At 35.2% G+C, this 16,554-nt stretch overlaps 1 protein-coding gene across 2 annotated transcripts in view; it reads left to right on the top strand.

Moving 5' to 3' along the window:
• Positions 1 to 5,434: 5,434 nt before the first annotated feature.
• LOC142358447 (programmed cell death 6-interacting protein-like) overlaps positions 5,435 to 16,554 on the top strand; it is a 75,545-nt gene continuing 64,425 nt past the window's right edge. For both annotated transcript variants that reach the window (XM_075409852.1, XM_075409848.1), the window contains exons 1-6: positions 5,435 to 5,660; positions 6,050 to 6,107; positions 6,194 to 6,254; positions 6,435 to 6,562; positions 10,773 to 10,926; positions 11,164 to 11,285. In XM_075409852.1, coding sequence (XP_075265967.1) covers positions 5,461 to 5,660; positions 6,050 to 6,107; positions 6,194 to 6,254; positions 6,435 to 6,562; positions 10,773 to 10,926; positions 11,164 to 11,285 — 723 coding nt within the window. In that variant the 5' untranslated portion in view covers positions 5,435 to 5,460. The remainder of the gene's footprint in view (positions 5,661 to 6,049; positions 6,108 to 6,193; positions 6,255 to 6,434; positions 6,563 to 10,772; positions 10,927 to 11,163; positions 11,286 to 16,554) is intronic.

The following is a 16,554-nucleotide window of genomic DNA, read 5'->3' as shown; positions in this document are numbered from 1 at the left end:
GTACTATAGGCATTTTTGTAGCCCTTTTAATGAAAATTGATTACAATTATTATGGTACAACAGCAGTTTTTAATGAAAAATATGACGAAAAATGAGTGTTTTTTGCCAAAATTCTCAAATTTTTCGGTCTAAAAAAGAGAAATTTGAACGTATTGTACTTTTCCTAATATGGCCGGAAAAATTTAATGTTCTTATTTGCTTGCTGGAAAGTTTTCCGTTTTGACGTGCTCTTTTTCATGTAGTAATTGAATTCTTCGCACGTTTATCTTGAATTTAGTTATTGGCTTGATTTTAGCCTTTAAAGTTATCCGCTTTTTTTAGGTATTTTTTAAGGCTGAGACGGCTCTTTGAAATGGTTCCAGAATTTTCCCCGCTATATTTTGTTGTTTCAACCAAATTTTGAGTGTGCTCACCAGTTTGATCTAAAAGCAAAAATTGCGAAATTTGCTAGGGGGCAATTGAATGGCTTTCATCCTTTTAATAGAATTTCTATTTTTTGAAAGTTGAAATTTTAAAAATTATTGTCTATCGATCTATGAGCTTATGAGTTTAAAGTTTGGAATTGGGTTGTTGGATAGCCTCTAGAGACACAGAAGTGATTCTGAAGATTTTTATATCACGATTTTCAGCAACATTTCCTTATAATTGATTTCTTTTTTTAATTTTTTGGTCATTTTCGAGTTAATCGATCTTCAAGGGCCAATGATTATTTTTCAGGTCTTGCTGATATAATACTGGAGCGATTTCAGAAACAAAAATTGGTTTTTAACTTATTTTTGGAATAGGTATTTTTAGAGGGAAAAAGTTTTGCCTCAAAAAAGGTTTAAAAGTTTTTTCAATTTTTTTGTTCGGATTCTTTTCTAAATGGTTTTCCCAATCCATTCATAGTCCGTTCTTGGTCTAGTTTTCTGTTTAGTCAATGAAAATTCTTTGAATTGTACGTCAGGACTTGTCCTGCTATGTTTTTTTATTTCGTCGTCATGATTTTTGTTTCGACCATGTGACGTCACAGCCACTTTTTGTTCATTCGTTCATGCAATTTCAACTGAATTGCATGCGTGACGTCATTTTTCGTTCTTAGTGGAGCGAGTATTTTTCTCCATTGGCGTGATTAAATTTTTGGTCACACTTGACTTACCTCACTCTCAAAAATGACTTCCTCACTTTGAAATTACTTTTATATACTTTAATTCAAAGAGATAAGGTCAAATGGGTATGTGTCACTCTAAATGAAGATTAATTGAGATCAGCTAATAGAGGCAGCAATAACTTATACAGATTTTAAATCAAAATATAACTGATCAGCCTTCAATGAAAAGACGAAGTTTTTTTGGTCTGTCTTTTTTACTGTTTTTTTTTAGACTGCCGATCTACGAATCTTTTGCGGCTATTTTCTGGCAATCTGCCAGCTATTTTTGTTCTTGTGGTTGAGTTGGTGACTTTTTGATTTTGATGATATTTTTTTTGAATTTTAGTGCATGCCGTAAGCCAGTTTTTTGACCAATTGGCGTGTTTTTACCCTGAATTTTCTATAAGAATATTGGAAAAATTTGATGAACTGACAGAGGGTTATCCGGGACCTATTATTTCTTTTTAGGATTTTTTTAGAAGCCCATGAAACTTCTACTTAATAAAAAGCTCAAAATGTCCAATTTTCAGGTGATATTGTCATTTTTGGCAGCAATTTCTTCATTCTTGAGTTTTTGAAGGTTTTCTCAAATTCATGTGTACTAAAGAGGATTTGAAGTTATTTTAGGTAGAGTTTTCACTTTTATACTAGTTGTAAACCTTTGAAGTTGTAAAATAGCACGTGGTATAGAGGGATTTTTGACATCTTATAGTAATTTTTCTCAAATATTTACTTAAACGTTCTTTTTCGATCAGGCCTAATTATCATAGGAGCCTTAACATTATGCTACTGTTTATTATTGACTGAGGTGGTTTTTGTTCCTAATTTTCTTTCCCTTCAAGAGAATACATGTTTTGCACAGAGAAAACAGCAGAGCTCCAGTACTGCCTTTATTTCCCATAATTGTTTCGCAGCATTTTTTTATATTGGTCGTTTTGCCCTAGCTTCTTTTTCTTATTTTTCTAATGATTTGGTTTATATTTTCATGTGAGGTTTTTATAAAAAGGAATCAGAAAAAGTGAGTTGAATTGTGTTCATAAGCTATATGTTCCGTATATAAGATGTATGTTCCGGGATAAATTTTTGAAATTCTTCGTTTTTTAGGTCTTTTAAAATCAAGTTAAGATTTCAGATATTTTTCAAAATTTTCATTTAATCTTCCGATAATGAAATTCGTTTATTGGAAAAATATTGTGCTGATGCCAAGAATCTTTTTTCGTGTGTAATCTACTTGAAATTTTTTTTTGAAATTAGAAAATTAAAATTAGAAGGGAACAAACTACAATAGCATATAGACAAAATGTATGTGAGGTTTAATCAGAACAGTTACAGAAAGGTCGAGAACAGTATTTACAAAAATGGTGGCAAAAATTAGTTCAATCGGTACCAGTTAAGAAAAAGAACGAATTTAAAAAGGAGATGAGAGAAGGTTGGGAACAGCGAAGGGTTTGCTACAAACCAGCAATTAACTTAAAGTGAGATAAAAATTATCAGAACGTAAAACAAATCTAAAAGAAAATCAAATAAAGGAGTATCAACTTAAAAGCCTCCCTTCCTCGACAACCGCCCCCACGGAAGCCTCGACCGGCTGCGGTGGTCGGAGCGAGCGGGAACCGCGCAGGCAGAGCACGGAGCTCCGGAGTAGCGCAAAGCTGATTTTCGTTCGGATAAACGTGATGATGTTGGCGTAGGAGTCGTCGTTCTTAAGGCTGAGTTTGCTGGAAACTTGCTTTATCACCCGAGTTGCTGAAGGTCCTGCTCCTCCTGTGCAAGAAAAAATCAACGGACTGAAAGTGCCCTTCTCAACATTTATAACTCGAGGCTCGTATTTCAATTTTTTGATATTTTCATGGTAGCTATACGCGTCTTCGATATTTTTCGGGCAGCTTTTGGCAAAGGGGTTGAAGATTTTTACATCGAAAAACGTTTTTGTGAATCTGCTGTCCCACAGGCCATTGGCTTTAATATCCAATCGTGCGTCATCTTCAGTGCTGGTGGTTTTATTTACAAAGGACTCACCTTGCAACGGCAGATTAGGCTCGATTTCAACATCAAAACAAATTTCCTCAAGCAGATTGGCGAAAGAGTCACGGATGTCGTTATGTCCTAAGTGGGTATACCCGCCTCTGGGACAGTGAAAGGCATGGGCAACTGTGAACGGCTCGCCACAAACACAGTTGGACGCAAGTTTGGGGGGCTCCCAACCATACCGAAGAGCAATACCATCTCTGAATTCAGACTTGGACAGATTGAAGTTATACTTTTTCAATGGCATGGCGATAAGCCAACATGAAGCTACTTTTTCAGAGGCTAGATCAATTGCATACATTTTGTTTGCATTCAAACAGTTTTTAATGCTGGATTTTTTCTCAATCATTTTCACTGATTTATCTTTTCTGATCTTCTCAACGCTTTTTAATTGTTCGGACTCGATATTTGATACGTCCCCGAGGGATAGCGGCTCTGAAATGGTTTTTGAACCTTCGTATTCGAGACTTCTATCTTCAGGGCGAATGATGTTGAGTCCACCTTCGCGTACGGGGAGTGAAAATGTCGCGTCATAATTTGTCTCGTCATAATTTGTGTTACATACAAGGTTAGGGATTAGGTGATCATTGATAACTTTCTCGGCTTCTTCCAACAAGTCGAACGTGTCTGGCGTTGTCCTCGATAAGAAGGTTAATTTATGCTGCACAGAGTTCGTCAAGCATTTGTACACATTTTGAGGTGCAATTTTCGCGTGTTTGGCTAATTTTTGAAATATACGTAGATAGTATTGTCTGCAGGAGTCCACGTTTCCGATAACAGATCCAAGGACTCTTGATCCATCAATAATATCTACTTCTTCACATTTAAACACGTTTTTTGTGTCACTGACGAACTCTGCTTTGGTGATAAGATGGCATTTGATAACATTATAACCGAATGAAGGACCATGCAGTTTCAACTTCGATAGAAGGACTTTCAGCGCTTCGACCGATCCGGCGGCGTTTCCGTCATCCGCGTACCATTTTTGAATCAGGTTGTCGTCGGAAACCTTTTCGATGAGGGCCAAAATAGCTAGTCCATACATTGCCATTGCAAGTGGGTCGCCTTGAGTAGTTCCCTCTCGGGATTGCAGAACTTTGTGAGCGTTCAAACACGCGAAAATCAAACACGCGAAAATTGCACTACTTGAAATCAGAAAAATTTATCAAGATAGAATTTCTAAAGTGTCCCGTTTCGAGTTACCAGGTCACGTTTGCTTTATAATTTTGAAATGTTTTTTTGTTTTGTTTTAGAGTGTGGGTTGAAAAACCGTGCTTGAAATTTATTCTGCCAATAGTTCGAATTCAACTACTAATCAATCCTTTTGTCCATCTGTCAGTATTGCGACTATTGATATCAAACCGCATTTTTGTAGTATGGCTTGTTTTGTTTTGTTCTATTTGTAATCCCAAGGTGTTTTTCCTGAATTTGCTGACTCTTCAAGTCGTTTCCAGAATTCTTCCGTCTATGTTTTTAACTGGAACAAGAGTATTGGTTTTCTATAGGTTTTTGTAAATTGAAGTATATTGATTCAGGCAGAATTTTCACCTCAGATCAGAATTGACAAAATTGTTATGTTCAACAAATTTTTCAGAGTGAAAGAACTCTTTGTTCATGTGCTTATTGAGCGAAACACTGTTTGACCTTTAATAGCTTCTTCGTACAAAAAGGTGCGAAAAGCTGACCGTTTTTAGCCGTTTTAGCCATATAATGTGGTTCAAATGCAAAATCAACTGAGATTTTTAAAATCTGGATTGTTTCGGATGTTTTCTTTTGTACATTCCTTTTTAATGAAATTCACTGCAATATTTGTATGGGGCAAAGACATTCTTCAGGTTTTGACGTCAGGTGTGTTGAAATGATTTTTGAAATGATTTTAACATATGATAATGTGATTCCGGTTTTTTGGCCAGTTTTTAAGATCCTCGTTACTGTGATTTTGTTTTGAGAAAAAACACTCTCATGCATCTTCAGGTATCGAAATTTTTCAAAATTGATTTTTAACGTGCTTTTGGTATATAGAAGCAGCTATGACGGTGAAAATTTTCTAATGGAAAATTTTAATGAATTTTAATTTTTTGGATCAATTTATTTCGTTGTTTTGCTCTTCTAATGGGACATTGGGAAGAGTGTGTTAAAATGAATTTATGACCTTACTCGGCTCCTTGTTGTTTCTAATATCCTTCCAAATAACGTTCAGCAAATATTTTGCTAGAAGAATGTGAAAAGGTGAAGCTGTATTATATTAATTTTGGAAGTTCTTTTTCGTTTCACAGTCTGGAACTATTTTCAGATCATCAATAATGGCTAAGTCCTTGAAGGGCATTCCGTTGAAGACTACAAGTGAAATCGACTTTGCTAAGCTGTTGAAGAGTCACGTGAGAAGCTCTGGTACCAGTGAAGAAGATGCTATACATGCATTGGCTACTCTGACCAAGAGCAGAAACACGGCTGTGCTTGTCTTCCCCGACAGGACTGAAGTCGGACTCAACATTTTGCAGAGGTAGGAAATTGAATGCACTTTTATCTGGTCGATTATATATTGTTAATAAAATATAGACCTTTCAGATCTTAGTGATTCAATCCATTAACATGTCCTTAGATTCTGTAACGACTTGTTAGTTGTATTGATTACTTTTTGCATAGGGATATATTAATAGAAATATCAATAGTGTGAATACTGTGATGTTTCCTTAAACGCAATATTGAAGACACAATGAAAATCGATCGAAGCTAGCATTATATAGATTCTGAGTCATTTGTGTCTATTGAGTCATATGTCAGCATTAGATCGGAATGATACGAGATAAAGGTAGATGGATTAATCTACATGCTGAGGCTTATTGGTGCGTGCTGATTGTTCAGAGTTTTGGAGGGACTTTGTCTGTTTAGATACTACGATCAATTCTCATCTATGGAAAAACGATTCCCTATCACCGATAATAATGAGGTAAGAATTAATCTTAAGCGACACAGGGACCCGATTAGATTTATCTTATTTTTCAAATGATAAAAGTATCACTGCATCTGTTTTAGATTCGAGTTTCTTTTATGTGGAGGGACTCTTTTGGCAAAGGCGTGTTCGGTGCCAAAAAATGTGAGTGAAACCAGAAGTTGAAAATGTTCCATTTCTGCTTTTGACGACTTTTCAAAATCCGACAGCCTGAATAAGAAATCAGTTGCCTTAACTTGGACTCCCGAAAATTTCTTTAATCTTAATGTGCAAGTTTTGAGGTAAATAGTTGGTTATACACATTATCTATTCTTTGCTGTGTAGCGTTATCGAACAGTGGATTTGAGAAGGCAGCGGTGCTCTACGATGTGGCAGCTTTCATGAGTCAAATTGCAGCTGGAATCCGTTCTACCGATGATGCCTCAATGCAAACGGCCACTAAATTTTACCAGGTAAACATTGAATTTTCTACATTCTTTCTACATTCTTAGCTTATGTTATTTCTTACTGTCGAACTTAATTTCTATGCCCCTGCATTTGCTTCGAGAATTTATTTATGTAATAGCCGTCCTCAGCTTCTCAGCCGGCTATTATAGCGCTTCTATTTTTTTTACAATTCAAAGAATTTGAATTGTATTGGGGCGTTGTCTTTTTTCAAAGATCTGTTCACACATTTTCATGATTTTTGAAGTCAAATTGAAGTAGTGATTTTGGTCACGCCGAAACAGGAAATGGAGCGAAAAAGCGAGTGGTTTTGCGGCGTGAATTTTTTTCGCTCTAATAAAGTAGAGTGAGAAAACGGTGTTTGAACAAAAACGCTCTCTGGCTAGTGGTTTTTTGTTCACATGCGGCAGTTTCACTTTGATTTTTACTGTTTTTTTTTCAATTTTTTGGATCGGTTTTTCTTCTAAATGGTTTTCTCAATGCATTCATAGTTCATTCTAGGCCTAGTTTTTTGTTTGAACCAAATTTCCATTTCTCGGTAGTGGTTTTTCACATGCGGCGTTGACTTAGATTTTCTGTTTCAACTTTTTTTTTATCTGATTTTTTAGAAATGGTTTTACTAATTCACTGATAGTCCGTTCTAGGTCTAGTTTTTTGTCTAGTCAACGAAAAATCTTTGAATTGTACGTCAGGACTTGTCCTGCTGTTTTTTACTTCGTCGAATAAAAATTTTTCGCTTTACCTTAGTTCACAGCTTGTTCAACATTTTGCGTGAAATCTTTTAGACAGCAGTTGCTCAGCAAAGCAATTCAAAGTGAAAAGAGTCAGTATCAAAAAACGAAATCAGAATTAGAAACGGCATAAAATCATAAGCCCAATTTTAGATGCCCGTTACTCGAACTTGTTCTTAGTTACCATCTCTAATGCTTATGGGTGTTGGTAATAGCCCCTCTATCGTCTCTCTTCGAAACAGGAGTATGTTCCAAAATGACTTCAAAATAGTTCGCACTTTAAAATTTTTTGTGTACAAAAATCAATTTTAATAGCCGCACAGCGATAGCTGGGGCTATTATTGGCCTTCTCTTGGTTTTTTTTTGGTCGCGATTTTTGTTACGACCGTATGACGTCACAACCACTTCAAATCTGCTTTTTGTTCATTCGTTCATGCAATTTTAACTGAAGTGCATGTGACGTCATTTTTCGCTCTTAGTGGAGCGAGTTTTTTTTTCATACGCGTGATTATATTTTTGGTCACACTTGACTTACCTCTCACAAAAATGACTTCCGCACTTTGAAATTGACTTTTTTTTTACTTTAATTCAAAGAGATAAGGTCAAATGGGTGCGTTTCACTCTAAATGAAGGTTAGTAGAGAGCAGCTAATAGAGACAGCAAAAATTAATACAGAGTTTAAATCAAAATATAACATAGCTTTCAATGAAAAGACGAATTTTTTTGGTCTGTCTTTTTTTACTGTTTTTTGAGACTGCAGATCTATGAAGCTATTGCGGCTATTTTCTGGCAATCTGCCAGCTATGTTCTGTTAGTTTTTTTCTGTTCTTTCAATCACAATCTTGGTTATGGGGATCAACGGTGGATATTTTCCGGCAATCTGCCGGGTATGTTTTATTTCGATAATCTTATGAGTATCGATTATGTAATTCACACAATCATTGTAATTGCTATAAATTTCGTTACAGCCAGTTCGAACGTATCAGTATAGAACAAAACGGTCGCCACTTATAAGCATCAAAAGGTTTGTAGCAGCAATAGGGCTTGGGTGGCTAAATAATCTTTGTCCTTTTTGTAACTGGTCTGATTTACGTCATGAGGTGAACATCTGGCTTAAAATTGATTAGCATTGAGTTATGAAAACCTAAAATAAGTCCCGAAACCGCGTTATTGATTGCTATGAATTGAAGTTTGTAGCAGTTATATTAGTCCTGCTGGTATTTGTGTCTTTGAGTATTTGTGGGGAGCGTCTTTTTTTTATCGGTAGTGTTTTGGAGTGTATTTAAAACAAGATGTTAATCAATGCCGGACGTAAAAACTTTAGTGTTTAGGTCAAACGGCTGAACGAATTGAAGAGCAGCGAGAAAAGGGAAAGTGATTTTCAGTTCATGCTGCGTTTTTGAGAGAGCGAGAAAAGTAGGTGTAAAAAAATTTTGTTGAGCGAGCGAAATATTTTGATCACGTGTGGCTTTTTCGAAGCAATTTTCTTAGTTTCCACTGAATTTTTTCGAGTAAAGTGGTTGTTGTAAACCATTTTAACAAATAATTGTTTCTGTAGGGGCATTTTTGTCCATCTCAATCATATTAGAGTTTTATATTATTTTTGAGATTTCGCCGTTTTGGTGGCTTTTTTTAGCGGTTATTGTACTTTTTCATGTTTTCAGTGTCTGGCGTATTTTTTTGGTTGATATTAGCCTTTGGGATGATTTTTCGTGGCCTTTTGATTTGGGCAATATCGATTTTGTTTTAACTGAGGAAAATAGGATAACTTTAAACATTTTTAATTGCTCTCAAACGAAGATTTTTCGCAAAACTGATTTTTCACATGACCCATTTGACTTATCGTCCTTAAAAACGGGATAAACAGGTAGCGCCTAGTGGGCTATAAGTTGCATTAGAGGCCCTTAGCCGCGTTTAGTAGTCCTTCAAGTGCTCAGTGTGATGAAGCTACCGGGAATGCGTAGTTTAAGGATAAAAGGTTATTTTTAGAGTTTTTGAGCCCAAAATGTTGCAATCGTTTGTGTTTTTTGTCATTTTTTGTTGGCCCAGTCTAAAATTTAGGCTGGTTAAAGTAGATAAAGGTCTTTTGCAAGACATAAGTACTTTTTATGATTAAGAGCTATTTGTTTTGGTAATCCAATTTTATACTAATTTTTACAATTTTCAAGCTTTTTGACAATTTTGTCATTTATTGAGTTTTTAGCACTAGGTGTCAAGAAACCTCCTCTAGAGTTTGGTGATATATTACTGCAAAGTTTCTAGTGGTAAAAGAATGGCTTGCAACTTTTTAAAATGACGAATTTTAGCATTTTTTGACAAAACTTGCAATTTTAATATTGTAAATTTTAACTTTTGTAATTGTCGTTGACAAAACGACAATAAGTTACTGGAAAATTTTGTTTGGCCATGGATTAGTTATCAACTTTTATCACAAACTTTAGCAGTTTTTTATGCAACTTGCAATTTTTTTCAAGTGTTTTGAATTTAATCAATTTTAGGGCTCTCTAGCCTCAAGAGCCAAGGAACCTCCTCGAGGGTTTGATAATAAGTCACTGTATGGTTTTTTGATTTAATGGAATGGTTTGCAACATTTTAACATGGCGAATTTTAGCATTTTTTGACAAAACTTCAATTTTCAATTTTTTTGACATTGTCATTATTCAAGTTTTTCCAGACCCAGAAGCCACAAAACCTCCTCAAGGGTTTGAAAATAAATTACTGAAAAATTTTTTTTATTCATCATCCGATTTGATTCATTTTTAGAATTTTGGTGACCAAAAGTGTTCGTTGTACCAAAGTTCGTAAAAATGTTCGATTATGGTTTTTGAGCATGGAGTAACTTCTATCAAATTTTTGTAAAAGATTTTTATATATTCGCAAGAGCAGGTCAATACGCGTTCAAAATATTTTAGTTTGCTCAAATAAGCTAAAAATTCGAATTGTGGCGTCCAAAAAAAATTTAACTGATAAGGGCAAAAAATGTTCGAAAATGACATTGGTCCATAAATCAACTTTTTGTTAGATTTACTCCAAAAAACGAATTTGTCCGTCAACTAGAACTAAAACAAAGACGAATAGTGAAAAAGTAAACCAACGGAACTCAATTTTTTTGTCAATTTGTTTTTTTTAATGAAATACAAGTCAGCCTTACATTAATCCACCCCAAGAAAACACCTCCTGGCCTCAGCTCACTCAAAAAACCATTTTTTGTTGAGATATGGGGTGTCTACCCTAAATGTGGTCACACTACATTTTCGAACAAGAGCTGTCCTTAGTATACTGCTCACAAATCTAAGATTGCACCCACCGAAGTGGAGATCATGTGTTAGATCCTTCTCTGAGAGGTTTCTCAGAAGGCTGCGTTCTTAGAAGGCTATTGTGCTATTTTTCTTGCTTACTCGCAATTACTGAATTTGCTGTCGTAGAAGTTAATTTTTCGATTTAAGTTCAGAAAATTTGTATAATCACAAAATGTGTTATGTTCTAGCAAGCAGCAGGGATATTCGAGTATCTTCGAGATCATGGAGCCGCAATGGTTGGCCAGGTTTCTACAAACGACCTCTCGTCTGAGTTCCTCAGCTTTCTGGTCGCATTCTGTCAAGCACAAGCTCAAGAATGTATCTGGATCAAGGCCTACATCAGTAAGTTGTGATACTTAACATGCTTCATTATAAAAATGTTCAGATAGGTATCATATCAATATTAGGTCTGTGGCCTGCTGGTTTTTAATATAGACGGGAATCACCCTGTATTGTTGGACCAGTTATAGTTCTCACGAGGATAACGCCGCTTATCCGAGACTCATTTGTCCTACTGCAAATTTTTGGTATTTGATGTACTTTTGTTGTAGCGTGTAAATTTTTTAAAGTGTATTACAGGTGGGAAAATGAAACCAAAGGTGCTTTCCCAAGTGACAGCTGGAGTGGCAGACTTGTACGAAACAGCTCACTCCAAAGCAGAGTCTCAGCGAGCTGTCTCCTCAGTACTCAAGGACGACTTTGTAAGTTGTTCGCAATCAGTGAGATCTTATTTGAGATTGATGCGTCTGCATGTACTAAAATAGGAATAGATTTGTTAAAATAGGAATAGATGAGGATTGGTGCTATTTGGGATTTAGATTAGCAACATTATTTGCTGAATTTTGTTTCAGTTGTAAATATATTGTTTTAACGCTCCGTCAACGAAACTGGATTTTTTGTGAGAGATAATTTTGGCCAATAATTATGGAAAAATTGAGTTTTTAAGGTCTGTCAATAATTTCCACTTTCTTTTCACGCGTCATCCTTGAAAATGTTGGCAACAGTTTTTTAAATTGCTCTCCAATGAAATTTGAAGCAATTATTGTAGTCGTGCCTTGTAAAAATTTCTAATCACTTAAACATTCGTTGCTCGCTTTAAGTTTTAAGTTGATTTTCCGTCTTCGGAAACGGGATAAGCTGAACCACGAGGGCACTTAGTGTCTGTGGAGGGAGAGCTCACAAAGCTGTGGCGGGCACTAAGTGTTCGGTTCAATGAAGCTGCTGAGCAAGCAGAATGAATTGCAATTTTGAATTGATATGGGTTTGGTACTCCCCATCTTTCTGCACCCCTCCTCACATTTCTACTATCTCCAAAAAATAAAATCTAGTATTTGGGAAACTGTGCTGCCCTTTAGCAATTTTTTCACTTCTTTTAAAGCCCGAGACTTCAATAAAACGACGTAACAGTATTTTTGAAAATTGATGGAACAGAGTTGCGTAAGTTAAAATTTGTTAGTAATGAAGTTTTCTGCTTACGACTGGTCAGAACAATGTGTTAGTGCACATTAATTATTAATAGCCGCCCTCATCTTCTCAGCAGGCTATTATAGCGCTCCTTTTTTTTAAACTTCGTCGAATGAAAAAATGTTTCGCTTTACCTCATTTTGCCGCTTTTTCAACATTTTGCTTGAAATAATTTTGACTTCTCTAGGCTAGTTTCTTTCTTCTCTCATTCTGTTAAAAGGGATTTTGAACGTCAGTTGCTCAGCAAAGCAATGAATAGAGTCAGTTTAAAAAATTGAAGTCAGAAACAGAAACGGGATAAACCCATAAAGCCCAATTTTAGATGCCCGCTATTTGAACGTCGTTCCTATAAGTCTTAGTAACCATCTCTAATGCTTATTGGTATTGATAGTAGCCCCTGTAGCCTCTCTCTAAAAACAGAAGTATGTTCAACTACGAAATGCCATCAAAATAAATCGGACTTAAAAAATTTTTTTGTGCAAAAATCTTTTTTTTTTCAATATCTTCTATTCTTTCAATCCCAATTATGCTTATTGGAATCAACGGTGGCTATTTTCCGGCAATCTGCCGGATATGTTTACTTGTTTTTAATCAAAATTTTAATAGCCGCCGTCAAGCTCTCAACGGCTTTCATTTCAGCGCTATCCTTTTATACAATGCAAAGTATTTGGATTGTTGTGGTGTGCTTTAAAGATTTTTTTCACGTTTTTTCAAGTCTGAAAAGTTAAATTGGAGTGGTGATCTAAATCTCATTGGGGTAGTGAAAGGAGCAAAAAGTGAGTGCGTTTGGAGCTGGTTGCAATTTTTTTACGTGCGGCAATTTGACTGCTGTTTTCATTGTTTCTTTGAGTGCTATTAATATGATTTATGTTTCTAATTACGCCTATTTGCAGCTGATTGAACTCATCGACTGGCAGCTAATGCATTTTTTTTACTTTGACGCTATTTGCCAATTCTGTTTGTAATTTTTTTTTTGGAATAACTTCAGTCAATGCTGATTTAATCTGAAACCGTTTTGAAATCAATGCAAGTTTTTTTTGAGAGCCTAACAATGCATTTCAAGTCTAATATGGGCTCAAATTTCACAATTTGTTTGTTGATTTTGTTTTTTGTTTTGAATTTGTAATCTTTAAGAGGGCTTAATTTCAAAAATTGGCGTATATGGCAACTTCTGTTGCGATTTTATGCAGTGAACGCCGCTTTCTAACGTGAGGTAGCTTTGTTATGATAAAGTTTGTCCAGCTGTCTAATTTACAATTCAAAGATTTTGAATTGCTGTTGGGTGCTGTGTTTTTTAAGTCTTTGCTGTTGGGTGCTGTCCGTCTGATTTTGAAGTAAAATTGAAGTGATGATTTTTGTCACGCCGAAACAGGAGGTAGAGCGAAAAAGCTAGTGCTTTGTGGCGTTAAAAATTTTTCGCTTTATTTTCAAAATAGAGCGAGAAAACGCTGTTTGAACAGAATTTCGCTTTGGCTTGTGGTTTTTTGTTCACATGCGGCAGTTTGACTTTGATTTTACTGTTTTTTCTGACTTTTTTGTTAATGGTTTTCCCAATCCACTCTTAGTCCGTTCTAGGTCTCGTCTTTTGTTTAGTCATTGACAATTCTTTGATTTGTACGTCAGGACTTTTCCTGCTATGTTTTTTTTAATTCGCTTTAGCTTTTGATGACGTTTTTCATGCGGCCTTTTGACAAAGATTTTTTTTCGATTTTTTTTATCTGATTATTTTCTAAATGGTTTTATCATTCCGTTCATACTCCATTCTGCGTTAGTTTGTTGTTTAGGTTTGTATTTTTATGTCTTTTTTTTCATCTTTTAGATCTTGATTTTTTTGTAAATGGTTTTTTAGTCCATTCATAGTAGATTCTAGGTCCAGATTTTTGGTTAGTAAATGAAAATTTTTTGAGCCACTTCGGCTGTTTTTTTTTTAATTCGCTTTAACTTCTGATCACTTTTTTCGTTTTGCATAAGTCTCATTTTTCGCTTTTGACTTGTGAGATACCTCACGCACTGTTTCAAAAGAACGCAGTTTAAATTGTTTTACGCATTGAATTACTGTAGTGAATACGGTCATTTTTAAAAGAGCAAAATCATAAGAAACGGGATAAACCGATCAAGCCCGGTCATGAAGTCAGTGCATTCGGTTATCTAGAGTTTATTAGGTTAATTTCACTAGAGCAATTTTTAGCTGACATTAGTATGAAGCTTAATAGCTTTCACTTTAGAAGGTCTATCAAGTACAGTTTTTGAATATATCTTAAACTGAACGCCAAATTCGAATACTTTTTGACACTTAAAAAAAATTCGGTCAATTTTTTCTCTTTTTTTTTTGTTTTTCTATTTCAATCCCAATGTGCGTAACAGCGTCTATTTTCCGGCAATCTGCCGGCTATGTTTCATTTGTAGTTGAAAATTGATCCTGATTTTTTTCGTTGTCTGGTGGTCTTTTTGTTTCACATTTTTTCACACAGCAAAGCTGAGAGTCAAATTTCTGTAACCTTGCATGAGGTCATTTCTTTTGCACTTGAGAACCTAAGTTTAAAGTCTTAAGTTATTGAACACCTAAGTTATTCATATGTCTAAGCGGAGTGGATTTTAACAAGCCGTATTAATTTATCGCTAAATGTTTTCACTTGCTCTTAAAAAAGTTTGTCGCACTGTGAAAAGTACCGTAGTCTTTTCCATGCAATTTTTTGCTGGACCGATTTTTTTGTCTGATTCTTTCGACTTTTCGTCCTCCAAAAACGCGATAAACAGGTAAGGATGCCCTGAGGACGTTAACTTCTCTTAAAGCATTTCGGCTTACTAGACTCCAAGAGTGCGCTTCGGCGAAATTATTTTTGAGTCATAAATTCATGTTATGAACAACGGTTCTTGAAGTTTGACCCCCGCTTCACTTCTATTTTCCAGTCTTTGGTTATTGAAACTTTTTTAAAACCTGGGTCAATATTTGACTTTCAGCTAGTTATTGACTTATTAATTTGGCTTCTGTTATATTTGACTTCAATTAATCTTAATATTGGTTCCAGCTCATGGCTAGGGGTTTTTTTGACTTCATTGACATTTGTTATCAGAAGTTTTGATTGATTTTGTTGTCCTATCTCAGCCTCATTTATGACAGGTCTTATCGGTTGTTAAGGATGCTTAATTTTTTGGAATTGTTTGCGTCACGTGATAGCCACTGCTCTTAGGACTTATGCTGTTTGTTTTGAAACAATTTTCAGCGAGGTATTTTAGCGAAAAATTTTAGCGGAATATTTTCATCTAATCAATTGCTTGGATTCAAAGCAATCGTTTGTGTTTGACACTTTGTTTAAAAAATTAACTGTTGTCTTTCATGTTTTTGTTGTTTTCTTATGTTCTTCTTATGCTTTCTTTCGTGGAGTCTCAAAAAGAACAATTACTGGCTTAAATTTTTTGCCAAGGTTTTCATTGACTGAGATGCCGTTTTCGATATGTTTCTGATTCCTGTCTTCATTTGTAGCTCTATTGTCCCGTTTCCAGCCCTTAGAACTGCTGAAAGATTGTTTGATTTCTAAAATTTTTATTGTATGTTGTGCTTAAGAATATTGGCATGTTTCTTTGACACCACTGTTTAAAAAAATGGTTTTTAGTTTTTTTTCAATTTTTGTCTCTTTTTCGTGTTGTCTCTTTGATTCCAACAAGGATGTTGTATTGTGTACTCAGTCTAAGGATGCGTAGTGCCAATTTTTATAACATGTTGTGATTGTTTCTTATTGTTGCAAAAACATGTGGAACACGAAATTTTTAATTGTTTTTAGATTTTTGTTTTTGCACTTACATGGTCATGGGCTTTTTAGCACAAGAAAATCAAATTGTCAGGTCATTAGTTAATTCAATTCTTTGGATTGTTTTCAGCACTTGTCCTGCTTTGTATTTAAAATTCGTCCTACCTTTTGATCACGTTTTTGGTTTTATATAAGTACCGACTTTCGCATTCGACTTCTGACTTACCTCAGTCACTGTTTCTTTTTGACTGTCACTGATCAATAGGTCGCAGTGTATTACGTCAAAGTTCCTAAGAGCGATTGCTAGTGACATCAGTATTTAGCTTAATAGTCTGCAATTCGGACGCTGAATCAAGTTTAATTTTGAACCTTAGTGACACTGCGCACCAAATGGGAACACATTTTGTCTTTCAAAAATAGATGTCTTTTCTGTTTTTTCTCTTTCAATGCCGATGTGCGTCAAGGGGGTCAACGACTGCTATTTTATCAATTTGACGGCTGTTTCAATTTTTTGACCTTTTTGCGTATTTAGTTTTCGGTCTCACTCGAACTCCCTCCTCTACTGATTTTTACTGGTGAGGTAAACCGTATAATTGAAAAGATTTACGGGCTCTTAGAAAAATTCGTGTTTTAAGTAAATTTTTACAGATCAAGTTAAGACATCACTGCGGTTTAGAAAAAAGATTTTCTATCAATATTTAGGTCTTGGCCTTTTAGTGTTCTTTTGAATTTAATGACCAAGGAAGCAATTGCAGCT

The sequence above is a fragment of the Convolutriloba macropyga genome, chromosome 2, assembly GCF_964194025.1.
Source record: "Convolutriloba macropyga chromosome 2, txConMacr16.3, whole genome shotgun sequence".
Taxonomy (NCBI): domain Eukaryota; kingdom Metazoa; phylum Xenacoelomorpha; order Acoela; family Convolutidae; genus Convolutriloba; species Convolutriloba macropyga.
The sequence above is the reverse complement of the archived record's forward strand: the minus strand, read 5'-3'. Positions and strand labels throughout refer to the sequence as shown.